The 21,540-nt window shown below is 47.7% G+C and overlaps 2 protein-coding genes across 6 annotated transcripts in view; one reads left to right on the top strand and one right to left on the bottom strand.

Moving 5' to 3' along the window:
• Positions 1 to 8: 8 nt before the first annotated feature.
• Positions 9 to 7,192, top strand: DPCD (deleted in primary ciliary dyskinesia homolog (mouse)). 3 transcript variants are annotated; one of them, XM_012574533.5, is made up of 6 exons: positions 9 to 167; positions 433 to 513; positions 1,117 to 1,241; positions 2,047 to 2,180; positions 5,766 to 5,868; positions 6,984 to 7,192. In XM_012574533.5, the coding sequence occupies exons 1-6, from the start codon at positions 104 to 106 to the stop codon at positions 7,086 to 7,088; spliced, it is 612 nt and encodes a 203-aa protein (XP_012429987.5). In that variant the 5' UTR covers positions 9 to 103; the 3' UTR covers positions 7,089 to 7,192.
• A 1,579-nt stretch (positions 7,193 to 8,771) lies between these two features.
• The window catches only part of FBXW4 (F-box and WD repeat domain containing 4), a 60,202-nt gene continuing 47,433 nt past the window's right edge, over positions 8,772 to 21,540 (bottom strand). For 2 of the 3 annotated variants that reach the window (XM_004174861.6, XM_030276272.4), the window contains 3 exons: positions 10,089 to 10,229; positions 9,795 to 9,936; positions 8,772 to 9,542 (listed from right to left, as the gene is read on the bottom strand). In XM_004174861.6, coding sequence (XP_004174909.5) covers positions 9,426 to 9,542; positions 9,795 to 9,936; positions 10,089 to 10,229 — 400 coding nt within the window. In that variant the 3' untranslated portion in view covers positions 8,772 to 9,425. The remainder of the gene's footprint in view (positions 9,543 to 9,794; positions 9,937 to 10,088; positions 10,230 to 21,540) is intronic. The other variant, XM_030276273.4, reaches the window with a different exon arrangement.

Genomic DNA, 21,540 nt, shown 5'->3' with positions numbered 1-21,540 from the left:
GGCCCCGGGCGGCGCGAGAGGGCCCCGGGCCGCGCGCGGCCGGAAGCGCAGCCGGGCGCGCGCGCGGAAGTTTCCGCGTTGCCGCGGCGACGGCGCGGCCGCCATGGCGGTGCCGAGCTGGCTGGAGCGGCTGCGGGCCGCCGGCAAGACGGCGCTGGTGCAGGACGGTAACCGCGGGGTCAGGGTCGGGATTGCCCTCGCCTGCCCCCGCCGCGGGGTGTGGGGTGGTCCTGCAGCCAGCGGGCGCGGAGGGGAGCGCTCCTGGGCACAGCCCCGCACCCCGGGCAGGGCCTCGGGGAAGGACGCAAGGCCATCAACGCGGGCAGTGGGACGGGGTCCCGGACAATGGGATAGAGCCCCAGACAGTGGGACAGAGTCCTACACCCAGGGGTAGGTGTGTCCCGTTTCTTCTCACACCTGTCTTGCCTCTAGGGAAGCGGAAGATCCACTACTTGTTCGAGGATGGGAAGGAGATGGCCGAAGAGTACGACATTAAGACTGGCCAGTTAATAAGTAAGTGGTGCTCTGCAGGGCAGTGGGTTTGTACCCTCAGGGCTGGGATGTTGAGATGGACCACCTGGTCAGGAACAAATCATCCCTGCCTACCCTGGGAGACAGTCATGTCTGTAGCAGAATTTTGTAGGGACAGAAGGAGGGTCCAGCTTGCAGCCAGGGTTCTCTGACTTTCATGGCATAGCAGACCTTGCTTTAGCCCAGGATTTCCTCCTAACATCCCATGGACTAGATGGGATTGCCATCACAGTTGCCAGGCACCAAGTCTGTACCACATGAAGGGCTGAAATATGCTTTTTGGTGGCTTCTGCTACTGCAAACAAAGTGTTGTTTATGGCTCTTGTCCAAAACCACATCAGCTGCAGCACAACATCTGTCACAACTCCACCATGGCTTCAGCACCAAGTAGCAAAAAAAAAGGCACTCAGCACAGAATTTCTGACCTAGGAATAGGCCAACTAGCAGATCAACTCACACCAAAGTCGAAATTATTGGAATTAAGATACATATATTCATATCATCTCAGTGTGCTGGGCAGCTTTGGCAGTCAGTTGCTGGAGTTCTTAGAGAGCAGAAGAATTAAAACACTTCTCTCTTCCCCAGATAGAAAATGGCGAGAGAAAAACACCCTTGGGGGCACCGGCAAGTGGCAGGTGGAAGTGGGAGAGCCGACCTCGCCACTCCTGGGAGCACTGGAGTCAGAGCTTATAACAGAGAGCAGTTCAAATGTATGTAAGGCTCTGCAGGTACCACTGCACCTAAAACTACCTTGTCTTGTGCTTACAGCAGTAGTTGGTAGAGCACAGGTCACCAAGAGACAGCCCTAATGCACCCAGCACTCTGCTACAAATCACCCCAAAACTGCAGGGCTGAGTAGAAAGAAGGCATAGCTTAGGTTTTTTAAGAGTCTTCAAGAGATTTGTAGTTTCCTTAAGTAAAGAAACTGTACTGCTGTGTTGGCGAACTACTATCCTGTCTTGAAAGAGCAGGGTGACAGGAATGCAAGTGCCAGGACAGGTCAGGGGATGGAAAACAAAGGTGATAGCAATGAAAGGTGGCAGTGCATAGCAGGCTGCTCCCTAACAGGGCACAGCTTGGTTCATCTTCACACCCCTCTAGCTGAGGGTGCAGCTGTTTTAGTATCTCATTATCTTTTCAGAAGCTGTGCTTCTGAAACACAAGCACAGCTCTGCACCATAAATTGGGGCAGAGCTAGGACTGAATCCAGCAGGTTCCTAGAGCAGGCAGAGCTCAGTATTTGGTTGTCTGTGAGGAAGAGGCCCCTGTAACCCTGTACTGCAAGGCTTCCCCACTGAACGCTTTCAGCCTCCTGCAAGCAGTGCCCTGGGCCACGGCAGAGCAGCCCTGGCTGTAGGAAAGTGGTGCTCAGGCAGCTTCTTGAGTTACTCCCTAACGCTCCAGTGTGAAAGAATAGCTGTTCCCATGTGGGGTCTCACAAGGTAGTACAGGAAGGAGACAGGGAGGAGAAGAGACAGCTGGAGAGGCCTTGCTAAAGGTACTTGTTTGCTGTAGCCTATCTTCATGAGGAAGGATACCCTGAGCAGCTTCCAGTGGCGGATCCGTAACCTTCCCTACCCCAAAGAGGTCTACAGCGTCTCCGTGGAGGAGGAGCAGCGCTGCTGCGTCGTCCGGACCACCAACAAGAAGTCAGTAAGGACAGCACTGCCGGTGCTGACAGTCCTTGGGGTGGGCTGGCACAGGGAGCAGGCTAGTGATTGCACAGGGGGCTGTCCCCTCTTCTGTCCCCGGTGTGCAAGGGCTGAGGGGCCTCACCTTGCAGCACATGTCTCCTGCTGCCCAATTTCCACTCCCAACTGCCTCAGACATGTTTACAAGTAGGGCCCCCCAGGCTCTGCATTGGCCATTGCAAACTCATCTTGGCTCCTGTAGGGTGGTGCTTGCGCTGTTCTTACCATCAGATGTCACTTCCTTAGAAAAATAAAGTAAAAGCCTTGCAGACCTCTTGAAGCTAGAACATTCCATTTTCTCCCTCTGATTTAGTCACTGCATCTCATAATGCTGCAGGATTCAACATAGATAGCAAAGTCGTGGGCACCCAAGCAAATCTCCCTCCATAAACATGTCTGATAGTCACAATGCCAGTGATGTGATCTGGAGGTAGCAAGCAAAAAAGATTGAATCTGGGAAAGAAGCATCACAGTGTTCTGCCAAGAGAGATTTGAGATAGGAGGAAGAAAATGGAAAATGCTGTTACAGCCACATCTTGTAGTGTGTCAATACATGGCATCTCACACGGAATGAAACACACACTGTGTCCCAAAGCATCTACAGCCCCAGATAAGCCAAGATGAGCCGTAGTATAGGGAAGTGAGTGCACGGAACGAGCCTTGGGAGCACAAGGGAAGGTGATGGAAGTGGCTGTAGGTGGTGCTGTCGGCACAGAACTGCGGCCCTTCTGCTGCCGAGGACTTCACGGCACACGGGACTCTCCCGGCATAAGGCTGCTGGAGCTCTGCACATCAGCATACCTGGAGGCTTAAAACCAGAAGGCTGGGAAGAGGGAAGTTAACCCATAGAAACAGCAAGTAAATACAGCTCTAATACAGAAAGATGTTGGCCTAAATGCACACAGAAGGATTCACAGAACAGTGGTGCTTTAGTAGGGAGACCCATGTAGCAAAAGATGAATGAGATTCCCATCAGCCACACATGGATATTCATGGAGCTAGGACAGGAATGGACTACTTGATCCTAAATCCAAGCACATACTGTCACAGACAGGCTTATCTACTTCCAGTCCTACTGATAGTGGTGTGTATGTGGGAACTTCCTGCATAGATGCCATAAGGTTATGATGTAGCACTGAGGCTTTACCTACACCCTACCTGACTTCTGGCTTTTTTGTATGGCTCTCAGGAGAGTCTTTCATGAGCAGCTGACACTTGTTCTCTCACAGACTAGTGCCAGAGGACCCAAGAGCAAATCATGGTCTGTGTCTGACAGTTAAGGACTTTTAGAATTAAAGCTGAAAGCCACTTCATGAGGACAAGAATGACGTTGCTGTCAGTAGGGAGCAGGGACAGACACCAGCACTAGCACACTTAGTACAGGCTCCAGGATATCTTAGATCATTTCTCCTGGGTCTCGGCCAGGGCAAGACACCACTCAGCAACTAATTCCAAGATAGCAACAACAGCATGGAATCCACAGAGTGCACATCACTATGGGAGAGAAAGGAAGCCTCGGAGCCTCTCCAACCCTTGGAAGTCAGCCATGCTGCTTCTGAGCAGCAGAGCTGTGCTGACCGCCAGCCAGAGGCACAAGTAACAGGATGGGCTGCCAAGTCACTACTGAGTAGCTCAGCTCTAAATTCTCAGCATACCAGTAGCAGTTTTCCCTACGGGCTAACAAAAAGTGGGTTTCCAGTAGGAAAATAACAGAGATGATTTCACATACATACTGTGGATCTCGGGCCAGGACTTGGGCTTAGAGTGTAATACTGCCCCTTGGCCATAGGGTGAGAGGAGAGGGCAGAGAATCAGCCTGCATCGGCTTGGATAACCACCCATCAGCTACCTCCCCAGCCCAGACAGGAGCTCTTCACTTCCACCAGTCACTCTGTTCCCTCTGGCCACGGCAAGGGCTGCTCAAGTGGGATTTGCTTAAAACCTCTTGCTGTAAAATAAATCCATTAAACTGAACTCTAAAAACAAACCTAGAAAGCCACCTCCCCAAACGCCAAACCTGATTCAATTATTGTACTGAGAGGCAGTGGTAATGTTAGGAGGAGGAGGGGTTGGCAAGGCAGATCTGGTTTCCTTTGATCTTGTCACAGATTTTAGTTTGAGGCCAGCCAAAGCCATTCTTCTCCTCTTCTCCTTAGTCCTGGGGCAGCAGAATGCTGCTGTTTCATTGATGACTCCCAAGGCCCTTTGAAACAGTGGGTTTTTTTCTGTGTACTGCTTTTTTTTTTGTCTAATCGGTAAGAAGTTAACACTTCCTTAACATGTCTTTGTGTTCATCTAATCTCTGCTGTTTAACCTTTGACATCTCCCTTATTATCCATGTCTGCCACCTTTTCCAAATACCGACAGCAGTGACAACACAGAACGGTTTGAGCCCTGCGGTAACAAGCCATGTACATTCCTCCCACTGCACCGGGAAAGCCATTTGCCCTTTGTAGCTGTTTTCACCGTGACTTGGAAAATAAACTGCAGTTTGGGCAGAGGTAGCTAGAGAGGCCAAGCCTCACACACAGCCAGCTGAATTGAGAACCACCCCTCATGGTAGCAGCCACTGCCTATTCCCACTCTCTCCAGGCACCTCAGTACCAGCTACAGGCCAATTCCTTGGAGAGGATTGCCCACAAGAGTGTTGGAAGGGACTAAGAATCCAGCCATGCCTCTAGGTGGGCACAGGACCACAAGCCAGTGTATTTGGTGCAGCCCCAGAGAGAAGCAGTAGATGCAGAGCAAGCAATGCCAAGCACAGAAGATCTCAGGCAAACACAGAAATAGGTCTACAGGGTTCTGGCTCCAAAGTCTTAGGAAATCTCTTAGCTGGCAAAAACCTCCCTGTTCTCTGCTTGGATATGAGAGGTTATTGGAAGACTGGGATAGAAACCAGGAAAGGAACAACTGGGAGAGCTGTAAGTGCAGAGGAGCACCACAACCACCATGCAGATGCTGCATGGAGATGCGGCAGAGCAGAGGCTCAGGTGATTGTGGGCAATTACAACTGGAGATTTGTGCCCAAGGTATGCAGGAGCACCACTGTGCCACCAAAGCAAGAAGCTACCTAGGAAATACAGCAAGAAGTTAAAAAGAGGGGTTTAAGAAGGATTGCATCACAGTAAATCATATGGCACAAGAGCTTTGACAGCTATTTTGACAAAAGCTAAAGGAAGCTGTTACTTAGAGGGAAGGAGAGGCCATGAGCAGGGAAAAAGACAAGGAACACCTTGGTAGGGCTGGGTAGTCTAACCATAGCTGGCACTACACATACAGGCAAGCTGGAGGGACCAAGCCTGCTGTCACACACCAAAGCTCTTCAGGACTTAGCCAGCTCTGGTTTCCAGTTTGGAGGTTTGTTTCTAGTGCTCCTGCTAACCTGGGGGCACAGGCAGGTACACAACATGGCATAAGGGCCTTCTGCCAAGGTCTGTTGTCCTCATGTACACTTTGCAGACCAGCAGTCTGTGTCTCAGCACTCCGTTAGTGGCAGAATAGAAACCCCATCTTGCTTATTTCTGTCTCCTCTCTCATTTGTAGGTACTATAAAAAGTTCTCTATTCCTGATCTGGACCGATACCACCTCCCCTTGGATGCAGCTGCCCTGAGCTTCACTCATGCCAACAACACCCTGATCATCACGGTGAGGTTTTAACCATGCAGATCAGCACTCTTTATGTCCACAAAGAAGCTAAAGTTCTTACACGTGGGGAAATGAGTCTGAGCTGAGGGTCACCCATGCAGCTCCTTCTCTGTCACACAGTCGGTGGGAGTTTCAGATTACACTGGGCATGCTGACACTAGCCTAGAGGTCCCCAGTGGCAGGAGAGGCCCTGCTTGCTGCTCAAGGTGACATACAGGTGTAAGTGTGTCTATCGTGCCCTGTTTTCCATGTATTCCCTCCCTCACACCTGAGCAAGCCTCCACTCTCAGTGACACTAAATTTCTCTTGTCTCAGAGCCTAAAAGCCCAAGAATCTGCTGCACTTTGAGGTCTCGGAGTCTTAAAACAGAATAATAAAAAAATAATCATCTGTTGCTTTGTGTCATAGAGGGAATGCTTCCACACAAATGGCAGAAGCAAGAGACTAGCAACATGGACACACACTTTTTGTTGCAAGGAGCAGACAGATGCTTTTGAGCAACAGGTGTTTGCCTTATTCAGTGCAGAAGTCAGCTACACAGAGGACACACCCTCCATGAGAAACCTGGCAGCAGACCTGGGCTGCACGTGCAGAGGAAATAGGCCAAGAGGAGGAGCACCTTGAGTCCTCCTGAGCTTCTGTTTGCTACTGGCCAAACTTTGCAAAAAGCACCTGCATCCACTACTAAGCTGCAGCTGGGTGAGAGGCCTCTGAGGGGAAGACAGAGGATCTGCAACTCTTACTTCTCTCTGCATTAAAAAGAAAAACAACCATATTTTATATATATATATAAAGCACTTGTGAGCATATGGTCAGTCAGCACAGCAAGGATCTGCTTGCCAGGATATTCTAGAGGGGTTGGTGGGGGCCAGGATTCCACACCTAACTGGAAAGTTTTACTTGCACTGTAAAAGACACTCCCGAACTTGGTAAATGTCTTTAGCTTGATGGTACCACCTCTTGAAACAGGCTTCAGAGGCTGCTGGTAATGACAAGGCCTCCCTTGGCAGGAGGGCGCTTGCTGGGCTGGCAGCAACAGGTTGCAGTGGGTCTGTTTGGAGCAAAGGCTGAACAGGAGTTCAGGAGTGCTAAGGGCATTTCTTTCTGTCCTACAGTACCAGAAGCCAAAGGAGATCCTGGCTGCAGAAGAGCAGCTGCAGAAGGAGCTGAAGAAGATAAAGGCAGCTAACAGTGGGGATGGAGACTGTAAGACCCAGTAGGCAGTGGCTATTGGGAGGCAGAGGTTGAAGTAAGGAGCAGCTCTCTGGCACAGCTTCATGGTATTTATTTTGCCTTATCTAATAAAAATGTTGTTGTTAATGGAGACATTTGGAGGAATCTGTAAACCCAGGAAGATGGCAAGGCAGGTGACCTGTCTGCTGCCTGGCCTGCTGATTTATGCTGACATTTCATAAAACCATAGAATGGTTTGTGTTGGAAAGGACCTTAAAGATCACCTAGTTCTAACCTCCCTGTCATGGGCAGGGACACCTTCTGCTAGAACAGATTGCTCAAAGCCCCATCCAACCTGGCCTGGAACGTTTCCAGGGATGGAGTGATCCTTCTATGAATTGTGGGAAGCTGTAGTGTGCAAAGGAAGCACACCACATCCACAGCCAGCAGCCCTGTCCCCATCCAACATGACACCTTGGGAATTTCCCATCTGCCACCATTGCTGAAGGCAGTAATGTTTGGAAAACAAGAACTCCTTCCTCACATCCATTACTTGCCTGGGATGTGCTTGGAAGCAGCTCCCTCCTGTGCAGTTATGCGGCTCCTCCATGCAGTCAGAAGGATGCTCTGGTGACTCTGGAATCTCTGCAAACAGCATCCATGTTTAGACTGAGTGGGCACAGCCTATGAAACAGGGTAAAGAGGAAGACATGCAGCTTCTTCCTTAGTGCCAGCCATCCACAACATGACAGGGCTGTGCAGAGGGCAGGAACCAATGTGCAGCTGCCTCCATGTGCCTGGCAGGGAGGGGAAGCAGTGGCTGGCCACCTAAGGAGCAGTAGCTGCCCACCCTTCTGTGAAGGCACAAACATGGACCATTGCAAACCTCACTGCACAGGGACAGCCCCAACAGTGCTGCTTCACCAACTCCTCCAACAGCCATCCCCTTGCTTAGATTTCTGAATGTTGCTCCATCCCAGTTCATAGTTGAACAGTTACTATGCAAGCCTATCCCTACCTTCAAGTGAGCTGCTCATGGGCTCCTAACATAGCTCCCCTGATGAGGCTGCTTTCACACCACGATAATTCCTTAGAGTATGGGGCTCCAGCAAACATATTCCTCCAATTCTTGTGCATCACAAGGGAAGAGCAGCCTCTTGACAGTGGAAATGAACGTACTAAGTTCTAACAAAGCACCATGCTGAGTGGCTCTCTCCTCTACCTATCCAGGACACCCAAACTCAACCAAATAGGGCTCCCACACTTCCTTCCCCAAGGAGGGCCAGACCCCAGACACCACTCACAGCACATTATCCACATCCAATCACACAGCACAGAGCATGCTGAAAGCTATGGTTTTTCAGAGACCCACGTCAGGTTCAGAAGGATGACACAAAAAGGAGCAGAGCCCACTTGAATGTGTCTACAGGATCCCAGTAAATCACATCCAGCTGTTCATACTAGTCTGATTCACTGCTTCACTGTGCAGGTACCAAATGAGTCACAGATCCTACTTTTTGAATTCTTGTTTGAAAAAGTGACAGGAGATCCAAGCTCCCAGGAACCGCCTCATTGCAGCAGTGTCACAGGGCCTAGCCCCGGAGAGAGATCTATTAGACATGGAGATCAGCATTTGAAAATAGGTCCAACCTCCCCCACCCACCCAGGCCCCTGCAATCAGCAGGTAACATCACAGCTCCTTCAGAACTTGAAAGAAAACATACAATCTCTTTTGTTTCCTTTCAGTTTTATTTAGCAAAACATGACTATTTCAGCCCTGCCAAGTGCATAGCCTGACCTGACGGCCAACTTGGGGAGGCACACTGAAAGCAGGGCTGGCTCTGCCTTTTAGCTCAATTGTTGCTCTTGGCTGTGAAGGACAACACAAGCAGCTGTCAGAACAGCAAGTTAAGGAGAAAGGTGGGCCTTGCTCCAGGCACCTTTCCCTTCCACCAAATCAGTTCACCCCATACACAGCCTAGTCTTGTTTCACATGCTTAGAGCTTGGCTGATCTCAAACTGACCAGCACACAGCTGATGGGGCATCCTGGCTCAATTTGCCCCTTAAATGATGTATCCACAGGAAAAAAAAAAAAAAAAAACAAAGGAAAAAGGAAAAGAAAAAAGAAACACAGTTAATAAAACAATTCCTGACTTGCATAAAATAAAAAGGGTAAAGGACAATTGGCCTATTATTTTCATCAACAGGCAGGTAAGGTTGAGAAAGTTTGGCCCTTTCTGCACTCTTCATTGTAGCTTTCTGGCAGGCAAAAAAGTCCTTTCAGAAGCCTTGTGGGCCTTTCTCACCTCTCCTGCCCTGCAATTCCCTGAGCCATGTGTCAGCTCTGCTGAGTTGGGGTCACCAGAAGCAGCTGTGATGCCCTTCACGAGGCTGTGAAGTCCAGGACGTGCAGGGCTGATGCCAGGGCAGCGTACAGGTGGGTGGTACTGAAACGGAGGCAGTACACTGGGCTGCTGGTGGGTGAAGACAGGTGAAAGCTCTGCAAAAAACAGAAGAATCAACCTTTCAGAAACAAGGTCAGGCCAAAGATGCTGGCTGGTGTTACAGATCCAAAGGCTGAGATGTCTGAGAAAGCAGGTTTTCCCTACATATAGGTTAGGTTTGCCATGGTGGACTAGCCCCAAAGACAGCCCAGCAGTCCCTCTATCTTCTTCCCACAAGGCATGCACACTGGGCTGCCAGAAAACAACTGAGAAGCTCTGCTGCTGCTCAAACTCCCACTGGTGCTCACCTGCAGGCACCGAGTCTGCCGCTTATCCCAGAGGCGCACCACGCCGTAGTAGGAAGAGCCACTGGCGATCATATGGTTCTTATCGCTCCTTATGCAGTACAGGGCACTGTCATGGGGCTCTTCCCACTCCTGGACACACTTCCTGCAAGGACAACACAAACCAGAGCAGGGCTGAGCCTCCTCCATCCACTCTGCCTGAAGGAGCTAATTCAGTGCGAGCTGAGTTCCCAAATACTGCACAAGGACAGTGCAGGAGCCTTCCGTGGGCCCCAGACGCCAGCAGGGCAGGCTCACCTGGTGCTGGTCCGTATGTCCCAGTAGCGGATGTAGGTGTCATACCCACAAGAAAGGAGAAGGGACGGCGTTTCGTAGAACACATCCAGGACTCCAGCTCCACGGTGGAAGTCGGTCCCTAAACAGGTCAACAGCTGACCACTGCAATGAAACACATTAGGGGAAGAGTCATTCAGAGCAAAAAGCCCTTCCAGTTCAGCTGGCCGGAGCACAGATGGTGTCACAGAAGCCCTCCAGATCTCATTTCTGTGATATAACAGAATACAAAAGCCCACACAGATTTCCTCTCCCACCCCCAGCTTCTGCTACTGGTTGGCCACTAACCATGAAGGGTCATGAAGGGTCATGAAGGGTGACCAGCAGGAGTCCCAGCTGAAAGAGGAAGAGCCAAGGTACAGATGCAGCTGACCCCCAGCAGAATGGGATCCTATTCCCTGGGAGAAGGGACCAGTATTCTGAATTATACGGCTCCAGTTCCATAGCAGACAACTCCCAGCTTAGTCAGACTTCAAATAGTCTGCAAGAGCCATTTATGTGTTCAGTCCCATCCCATACTCTGTCCTTCAAAATACTGTCCACTGGGGTATTTTCCTAGATCTTTGACACACAGCACAGATCTCAACTTTCCCAACCCAGTCTGTCATGGCTGTTCTCCTCAACCCCCTCCTGTTATACCACATTCTACAAACACCATATCTGGGGCTGGACATGATAGGTCAAAAGCAACCACCCCAATGATCAGTCATCTGGAGATGACCTCCCAAAGGCTAGATTTTTCTCCTTTTTTTGATCCTTTCTTCCTTTTTAATTCCTTGCCTGCAGTGAAAGAGCAAAGCAAGATCTCCATGAAGCTCTATACTGAGTGCTTTCTGCTGCTCGTTTATATGCAGAAGCAGCAGCTCACCTACTGGATGGTGCCTGGTGAGGTCCCAGCCTGCCAGACTTCAAGAAGAAGCTTGATCTGCTTCCCTGGGTCACACGAAATTGCATCAGGTACATAGCATAACCTGTCCCAGTGTCATTCCTCTGGCTGCAGCAGCCAGTAGTATTCAGACAGGACAGACTCCTGAGAATGGAGTGGGCAATCTGCCCAGCTTCTTGATATGGCCACCTATTGCAAACCCTCCTTTCTTCCTTCTCCTCACACCCTCTACATCAAAAATGCTGGACACAATAAAACCTGAAGCACCTGCTTTTCAAACTCTGCTGCATGGCCACCCCTCACCAACAGCCTCCTGGTTCTCAGGACAATGAAGCAGTCCTGAAAGCCAACAGCACGGATCCCGCAGTGGGGTCACTCTCAGCATCTCCCTCCATTATTTTGTTACATTCTGCTCCTTGATCCAGCATCACACAGTTCTGAGGCACATCGCCAAATGCCTTAATTCTGTCTGTAATCTGGGCTAAAGCCCTCGTCGGGGGATAAAGACCACACAAAAGGAGAAATAGAGTCCTGGGAGATGTTAAAACAAGTAAACACCTTTGTGTCAGGAGAGAGAAATCGCTGATAAAGCAGATTAGCGCCTCGAGCCCTGGTGTCCCCAGATCAGAAGGCGAGCCCTGGCCGATCTTTGCAGCCAGCACGCTTCTATGATCACAGAGCTGGCGGCATGCTGGGGCCAGCCTGTTTCCCCACAGTCACTCTCCAAAGAGCAGATTATGTAGAATAACAATTTCTTTGTGGCTGTGTAATTCCCTCCGTGACCGTGGCTGTGGGCAGCTACATTGGACCTTGATGCCAGGGCCCTAGCAACCATTTAGAGAGGCCAACCAGCCCTAGCAATGGCCCCCCCATGCAAACCTCTCGGACAAGCTTTAACATCAAGTGCATGAATTAATCCCCCCCAACACGAATCCAGGGGTGCTGGCTTATTGGACTTTGTATTTCTCCAGGCAAGGAAACGAGGGGATTCCAGGCTTCAGCCCTTTGCAACCTTCTCACAATACATTAACCCTTGGAAGGTTACTTGTAAACCAACCCAGCAGCAATTCTGCACCTGTCTGTGGGTTGAGAGGTTGAACCACTCATCGTTTGAGCACTGTGAGAAAGAGCAATGGGGTTTGGTTGGCACAGATGGGTCATCAGATCTACAGTGGAGTGAGACATGGATGGACATGAGTGCTCTGGCACTCCCCCACCCTTCCAAGCACACAGATCCCCTCCATCTGCCATTCTGCAAAGCCAGCAGGACAAATGGATATGCACACAGCCCTTATCAGAGCTTCTGCAAAACTTTCTTCATCCTACAAGATATAAATATAGCCCAGAGTTGTAAGACATACAACAGAGGTATGAGGAGGAGTCAGCTGCTCTCCCAGACAAGAATCCTTGAATGACCTGTGAGATGCATAAGAGGCCAAACTGCCCAACTGACAGAATCTTCTGCCAGTTGCTCAGGCAGGAGCAAAGTTATTCCCAAGAGGTGAGCTACCCCAGTGAGCTCTAGGCAGCACCAGCAGCTTGGACCCTGAGCACCACTCAGGCGCTTCACTCCCATTGTTTCTCCATGCCTTCACACCCCACTGCAGTGGTACCCAAGCACTTCAACAGAGTCACACCAGTTTTCCTCCCTCTGCTTACATTTCCATCCCAGGCAACAAAAATGAAAGAAAAGGCAACAAAAAAAAAAAGGAAGCAGAAAAGAATTGGCTTTTCTCTGTAGGCATAAAATGACTACAGATACTAGCAACTTACTGCAGCAAAGTAAACCTTGCTTTGCTGGTTTGGTAATCAGTTCAGTTCTCCTGGCCCAAGAACAGGTCAGCCAAAGCAGCTCTCAGGTGGGATCTGCAGCCCTTGGACAAAGGAGCAGCTCTCTGGCAATTTACAGAGGCAATATGGTAGTTGCTACAGTGAAGCACTTAACCATCTGGCACCAGGGGAAAATTTACTGTACTGTACACTGGGGACACAAACAAAACACGGATGTGTTCTGGCATGGGCACACTTAAGGTGAAAGATTAGTATTTCCCCTTTATTCAGCAGATTAAGGTGTCTCTGGACAGCTATCACTATGCCAGACTCGATCTTTGTGCCTGCAGCATACACAGCCATGCTGAGCCCATGCTAGGAAGGGAATTCTACCACCACAACTCTTCCAGTCTTGGGATCACAAGTTAGTGCCCACAAATTGTCCACTCTCGGTTATCCCAAATAATCCCTTCCCTAAAACCTCATACCTGAACAGCTTCCCCCCTTCTTCTGAGCAAAACCCACAGTTAATCCTTAATAACCCATAAAGGATCAAGATAACCCATGAACAGGCAACAGAATAGCAGCAGCTTCACCAGAATATCACCAATGGTTTCTAACAACTTAGAGGGACAAAAGATACCTACTCCATGAGGGACAGAAAGAGATGGCATAGCTATCTTGGACCTTTTTCACCAGCATCAGCCAAACAGAGCAGGAAACAGCCACTTTTTTTCATTTGTGGTCCTTTTTTCACCTAAACACCTTTCAAATCTCAGGAAGGCTGATCCTCAGTGCTTCAGAGGCCCTGTCCTGGTTATGGGCTGTGAAGGTTAGTCAGGAAGTGTCTGTGAAGGCCAAGTGAGCCCAAACAGGAAGAGGCACACCATCTCCCCACCCTGCCATTGCTCTCCAGCAGTAGCAATTAGCTGTTTTGCTCCCAGGTCTTCTTCAGGCAAGCCAGGTAGTTACCTGTGCAGATGGTTGGAGCTTTGCTTGTCTTTGTACTGAACAGCCTGGGCCAGACAGTGCCCACGTTCAGTCCCAGTGCTGGGTGGCACCAACAGAAACAACTCTACACCAGAGGAGCTCCATGAGGCAGAATCACAGATATGACAGAACAAGTTTTCTGGAAAGACCACTCTAGAGCAAAAGCTCTCAATTTCAGCACTTTAATCACAAACCACCTGCACCAATGCAGCACCTACAAAGACACAAGTAAGCCTTGAGTGATGAGGAATCTTATAATATTCCTAATTTTTCATACATCCTGTTAAGCATCTAGACAGACTGAATAATATTGGCAATATTCCAGTATCTGCCCATAAGGAACAGAGCCAGAGCAAATCCAGCAGCCTATTTCATCCCTAGTATAGGAAAGCTGTATTGGCACTAGACTCCGGACTCCTTGGTGATAGAACAAGATGTTTAACCAAGTCAACGTGCCTGGTAAATATATCCAACTGATGAGTTCAACAATGAAAGGCATTTTGTTCAGACACTATAGAGAATCCTTTGATCCCTCTCAATCAATTTCCAAGTTCTTCAAGACTTTTAAAAATTACTTTTAAAATCAGGTATTTATTCAGGATTTCCATATTTCAATCTTTCCTTTCCATGCTAGAAATCTAGCCATGAGTACAGTTCTCCTGATACCTCCAGAAGACAGGCAACGCGGAAGAAAAGTGAAGAGAAGAAACAGTCTGGTTTCTTTAAGTTCTTGTTCTTTTTTTAAAAACAGCTTCAAGTTCTATTCCTTCTCAATCACTAATATGAAGACAAATTAAGATCAGTCATGGCAGAGCCCAAATGCTTACTTCCCAGATAACACATGGGATATTGCTTCACCAAGTTAAAGTTATATACGGCCTCCTAAGCCACTGCAACTGTTTGTGTGGCCATAAAAGCTCAGGATCTCCCTGAGATCTTTCTGATAGTCAGAGTCCAAAAGAAGTCTGCACCTACCTCCCTGGAACCTGCCCATTTGCTGAGTATCTTGCCCAGCTGTCTGCCGTACACAAGAAACTACACTCCAAAAGCGGGAATGACTTTTCTCCCTACCCTCAATTTCTGGTGACCCCAGTTCACTAGAATTGATATTATATAAATATGAAAACACTAGGAAACTGCTGAATTTTGAACATCTGTTGAAAACAGAGATGTGTGAAACTGAGGACAATTCACTGGCTCTGGAATCCTCATCTGTGAACTATGATCATTCATCAAAGAGGAGAATCTATTGCACACAAGCAGATGACTGTTCAGAAACCAAAGAGAGCTGTAAACCAGTATTTCAACCCCAATAACTACTTGAAACAAGACAGGTGGGAAGCATAAACTTTTTAAAAAAAGGTATAAAGAGCTCTGTTCAGTTCCAAACACTGGGATATTTGATCTAAATATCAAGCAATGAGAAAGGAAAACAAATCCATTTAAAAATAATGATCCCAAGTGCAGCATTTGCACAATTTCTGTTATCCAATTAGAAGAGTGCACCAAAACCAAAGGGAAGAGCTGAGCTGCCATCTCTTCTAGGTGTTTTGCAATAGCAGCTGAGGCACTAAGGGGATGCAGCAACTCATGCTAAGAAGGGAAAGGCTTGATCAAACAACATCTATATTGTACAGATATTGTAGAGGAAGAAACACAGATCCTTGGCAAAGTTACTCTTCTATCCTACCCCAAAGTTACCCCTGCATTTAGACCAGGCTACTAATTCATGCAGGGATGTGTGGGATTGGATTGGGGAATTTTGAGGGAATGCCTCCAAGTGAAATGGCTCAGAAATGCTGTTTCAAGTGATTTTCAGGGCAAATGCCTCTCCCTGATTCCTCAGTGCAGCTGAAGGGACTCGAGACAGTAGGGGGGAAAGACACCAACGACGGTCTGAGATTGTGTTGAGAGGAGAGACAGAAAAGGGAGTTTTGCCTTCTTTTCTTCTGCTTTCTCTGAATTGGCCCACACACATTTTAAATGGTCCAATAAAAAGATACAATTTCTTTACCTTTCCAGCTCTGGGACCCTGTGAGTTTTTGTTGTTCGGGTTCCCATAAGGTTAAGTTCAGAGGATAAACTGACACACTGGGCTATGGGAAAAAGCCAGTTTCTTCAAATAAAGCCACAACGGTGCAAAAGAGACCCTGCTGGGGCTTTTATTTGGGAAAACAAACAGAAATGGCACCAAGCCCTTCTGCTTTACGAACCAATTTAACTATAAAACCAATGTTCTCCCTCTCGGGGGTGAGGAGGGGAGAGAGACAGGACATGACAATAGTCCAAAACCTTGAGGGGGAAAAAAAAAGAATATAGAACAAAAAAGGTTGTCTATCCTCTTTTCTTTCTTGTCCATGGCTCCTTTTCTTAGCACACGTGTGTTCTTGTAAAAACTATTAGATTGCAATTTGTATAACATGGTGACCCCCAAATTCAGACATTTAACCCCTTTTCTCTGCAAAGAATGTCAAGAATGTCTTCTCTGTCTTTCTTTCCAACAGGAGGAGTAGGGGGGAATTCTCAAACTGTGATTTCTTGGAGGAAGAGAAAAAGAGGGAGGTGAGGAAAAGAAGCAGGGAATTCTCAAAGCCTCTCGCCTTTCGCCCCACTTGTGTGGGAACAGGCGGCTGTATTGCTCCCTTTCTGGACAGAGCTCTGCAGGTCTCCTTTAGTGGGGAGACAAAAAAATTGAGAGTCCAAATCAAAACAAAGCCATCTGTTTAAATGAGCTACCACTAGCCAGTGACAGAGGGGGTTCCTCATTCACTTCTTCCCATTCTTCTCTCTTGCCTCTGTTGATTCTCTCTCAACCCAGGGAAAAATAAAGATTACTTTTGCTTTGGCTCAGAGGGATGAAACTGATTGATGTGCTTGGAGTGTCCAGCCCCCACCCATGCTCTCTGATTGTTCAGGGCCTTGTAAAGTTGTCATAAATATGCCTGAACAAGAGTTCAAAGGCTGCAGCATGCCCTGAACATGCACACATCCAAAAGGCAGGAACTGGCCTCATGGTCCTTTCTAGTGAGACAGGGACAAGGCTGCCATGGGGAAAAAAAGGATTTAGGATAAACACCTATATGTTCCTCCTCTTACAATGATTTTACATTTAGGTTAAGATGGACCAGAGCCTTCTTAACAAAAAGAAGCGAGAAGATGCCAAGCTTATGTGAGAGAGTCCAGAAACATAGCATTACAAAACCCAAAAGCCCATCTAGAAATCAGAAAAGAACAACAAGGCCTCAGTTTTGAGAAAATATGCATACCGTGGGAGTACATTGTACAGACAAGACTGAAGCTATCCATTATAGACAGGAGACAGAGCTCTGAACATAACAAAGTCTTCTAAAAGGGACAGTCATCCAAGAAACCACCACTTAAGAGGCTCCCTGAACCAGCAAGCTTTCTCCAGAACAGGCTCAAGCTGGCCATAGGCCTGGTGTCCTGCTTCCAACAACACGCAAAAGTCTGGATTGGTCATTGTGATTTAAAACTGTGTTCAGCCAAGACAGAGATCCGGAGAAAGAAATTCAAGTTTGAAAGCAATAGGGAGCCTCTTTCCCACAAAACCCTGAGGAGTTACCCTGGCAAAAATAGATGCCTGGCATATGAATCTATAGAAAAGCAGGGCTGGAAAGGGTATACTACATTTACTGCATTTATTCTGCTGCTATCCAAATCCTGTGAAACTGGTGACAGGATATCAGTGACAGGATAATATTTGCTATTGCTTGTCTTTCCTATTATCAGACCTATGCACCCACTTCTCTGTGACTGGAAAAATTCAGTTTAAATGCCTGGGTGAAACAGACACCCCACTCTGACACCCACACTGACTCCTCTTGGAGTCAGTTACCTTTCCTTCTGATTTACCAACTCCCGTTCTGAATATATGTGCTTCCTTCACCCAACAGCTCCTTTGGTGATTAAATTAGAGGGTCTCAAACTTTCATAAGCCTTGGAGTTCAAAGCTGTGGAGACAATGCTCTTCTACAGAAATTACTTTACAACACAATACTAAGAAGCCTTGAGACAAGCTTCTACATTAAAAACTTCTACTGAAAACATTCAGCAAGACTTATAACTAAGAACTAGACCTGCAGACCTTAATTTCACTCATCTATTTCCACATAATTACAAACTGGAGCACAACAGGAGACAAAGTCAAGAAGGTCTGGATTTAAACAGGAAATCATCAGTAGTGATCAGCTGACCAGAGTGTTCAGTGCTATAATGGATGGATTTTGCATACCAAAATGGATGCAGATCAACATAAACCAAAAGTTGGAAAGACAGCAACTCATTCTTGCCCCCTCTGTGGCCCAGACAGATGTAACCTAGCAAGGGACCTATGGAAACACACACTAGAGATACAGCAGCAGCACATTAGCACACTTCAGCCAGCTGCTTAAAGATGGTGACACTCATGCTGGCTCTTGGAAAGAAAGAGCACAGTGCAATAACACTAGAGGCAGAACAGATTACTAACCTGCTCAGCTGCTGCCTGGCTACCTAAGACTCCTTCCCAACCCTCTGCTGAGGGCACCATCCATACACCTGAATCTCACTTCTCCTCCACTCCCAAGTCACTCTCATGAATCCTTTACCTCCCACCTCCCCAAAAGCTGCAAACATCAAAGGCACCTGCCTTGAACACCTGAAGAGCAGGGGGGCCTGATGGTCAAGAAATGCAACTCTGTATCTTCCCCTTCCACGCACTCTCTATTTTTTTCTCCATCTCTTTGAAAAAGGTGGCAGAGATAAATGGAGAACAAAGAAACAAGAAAAAGCCACAGCTCTGGCCCACACCCTGCCTATTACTTAAGGGGGAAGGAACTCTTCCGAAAGAGGAGGAAAAAATGTGCTCCGACACAATGGCTCAAAAGGCCAGGCAGCAAACCGGGCCACTTTGTACTGCTAACAAGGGAAACCTAATTACAGGAAGAGGGCAAAGAGGGACAGATAAAAGGGATACAAAATTTCAACATCTGTTGCCATAAAGGGATAAGAAGTGGGGAAACGCAAAGTGTCAGTTTGGTGTCAGTGACGGCATAAAGCTACTTTCAAAGGGCTCAGGAGCGGGAGAAAAACTGAACAAGAAATTAGAGGGTTCTTAAAAAAAAAAAAAAAAACAAAAAAAAACAGAAAACAAACAAACAAAATCCCCACTCTGCCAAAAATATCTTCAAAAGGGGGGAGGAGTTCGACAAAGACTGGCTATTTAAAAGGTACAGGATCTGGGTGGCTTGTAGGGCACAGCTAACTTTGGTTGTTTTCAGAGCTCTTGTGCCCTGCAGCATGTCATGTCATGTCACAGGAAAGAACACTTGGATTTGTGCATTCAAACTGTTTATAGCATGAAGACTACATGTAAGACAGATCACTGGTCCATTTCAAATGTCAGGCTTTGCAGAATAGCTCCAAGAATTGCTGCAAAGAGACCTCTGGATTATTCTATCATATGAAGAAGCATCCTTGAGACAGGGGCATTTGTCTCTTAACGACATGCAAGACCACCCCAATAACATGGGAAGCAGCAGTTCTCTGCAGGCAAATGACAAATGCTGGCCTTGGAGCTGTCAGTGGTGCATGACCCTCATCTTCCAAGGAGTTTAAACTCCCAAAGGCAATCGAAAGAAGAAGAAAGAGGAGGAGGATCTGAATAAGGTTTCCTTTTTTCTTGCTTGTCATTAAGTGGCTGTTCTGTTGAGCCACACACTCACACTGGCAAACAAGACAGGACGGTCTGAATAGAAAAAGGCAGAAGTGAGCAGAGGAACCTGACCTGCAAAAGGGGCAGCTTCCATCATATCCTTCACTAAAGCAAGGACAAGGGTACTTGGAAGAGGACAAGGAGTCAGCAAGCCCTGATACTTGATGCAAGGACACAGGTCAGTATCGTGTGGCCCATATTGCTCACCATTCCCCTCGCAGGCCTCTAATCACTGAACTTACAGCTGCTTCTATATACACACGTCTTGATCCAGAGTGGGAATCAAGCACAGCAACTTCCCCACTCTAAAAGCAATCAGATGGCACAAGGCAGCATGTGAGGGGTGAAAGATGTCCTCCACAAGTGCAGCTAGCCAGCTTCAAAAGCATACAAAAAAAAAATCTAAATCCTCCTTCATTACAGGAGACAGGGCCAGGTGTAGCAGCAGCTGGAATTTCAGCCATCAGAGACAGTGTTTTGGCATTATGCAGTCATTCCCCTGCTTTAGACTCCCTTGACAATTGCTTGTTGCTGCCTGTTGTGGCTTTGATCCAACGCCATCATCTCAGCAGAGTCAAAAATGAAAGACAGTTGTGGGAGCGGGATGCAGCAAGAGGCGTTTCCTTTCCCCGCTAAAAATTTCCTCTACACCAAAACCAATCAAGCCCTTTTCAAAGCACAGGACATATTTACAGGTGAAGATATTATCCCCTTCCTCTTGGAGGGATAAGAATGGCTGCCCCAGGGTCAGGGAACAGCGAAGGTCATAAATACAAAACATACCATGACCAACAGTGACAAGCACCAGCCAAGGACTTATCTGGCCTGGAACTAAGATGATCAGTACACAAAAGGTTATTTAAGCTTTAAATCCTTTTGTAGCACGTTCCAGATCTCAGCTGTTGGGTAAAAAGACCACCTACACCAATGGAAGAAAATGGCACAGAAACTGTTGTAGTGTTGCTTACTCACCCCTCGATGCAAAGAAAACTGCCCCAACTGAACTAGCTGATCCTGGACAGCACTAAACACCTCAGAGGTGCTAAGGATCCTGTGGTCTTCAAAAACACACACACCTTATGCATCATTCTACCCTTCCCAATTTTTTTTTTTTTTTGACAGAAGTTACCTGGATTCTGTTCTTAGACATAATATCCTTGCCATGTTCAGCCTCTGCGGGGCAGCCTCTGGGCCCTTTTGTGGCTACAAGAAAAGGGTAAGCAGCAAACTCTGGCTCTGACTGCCAGATGTTATCAGACACACTGAGCACAGGAGGAGTTTTAAGTCCTGGGGTGGCTCTAAGATTTTAAATTTTCATGCCACACTCACTCCTGGAGTCTGACCAGGGAGACAACATTGAAAAGCCTCAAAGAAACAGACAGCATTTCTTACAAGATCACTTCTGGCAATCACTGGAGCTTTTGAAGATGGATTCAAAGCTCTGCTGGGAAGATGAACAGTTTATGGAGAGTCAAGACCTGGAAGGATGGCTCTGTATTCCCTTTCTTTGAATAATGACATCAAGCCTCACAGGCTAGAGTCCCAGCCATGCTTCCTACTCAGCCTCTCACCCTGCACATGCTGATGAGTCTACCAGCTCACATACAGGTCTCTGCAGAGGAAAAGACCCAGTGGCATGATGCATTCCAGCTGTGACAGGTGAAGAGGGAAGAATAAGTTTGACACTCTAGCCATTTCAACAGAGGCCCAGTGGCCTAGGTTGCCTTAGCTTTTTTATTTGCCTGTCACTCAGGCTTTTACATTATTGAAAGATCAAACTCCGCTGTGCTTGTTCATTACCTTAATCCTATTTTCTACACAGCTTTATTATCTCTTCAGGCTTCCTTGGGAAAGGCTGTCAGAAAGGCTGGGGCAGGGGGGAGAGGGTTGCCCATCTCCTCACCCCTGTCAGATGCCTCTATTCAAGAACAGCTAGAAGACTTGATGGGCATCACAGCACAGCCTGCATCTTTCTGGGGTACTCCAAAGGCACCACTGGATGGATCACTAAGAAACATGCACCATAACTAGTGCACTGGTGCTCTTTCCTGCTCCAG

The sequence above is a fragment of the Taeniopygia guttata genome, chromosome 6 (assembly GCF_048771995.1).
Source record: "Taeniopygia guttata chromosome 6, bTaeGut7.mat, whole genome shotgun sequence".
NCBI classification, from domain to species: domain Eukaryota; kingdom Metazoa; phylum Chordata; class Aves; order Passeriformes; family Estrildidae; genus Taeniopygia; species Taeniopygia guttata.
The sequence above is the reverse complement of the archived record's forward strand: the minus strand, read 5'-3'. Positions and strand labels throughout refer to the sequence as shown.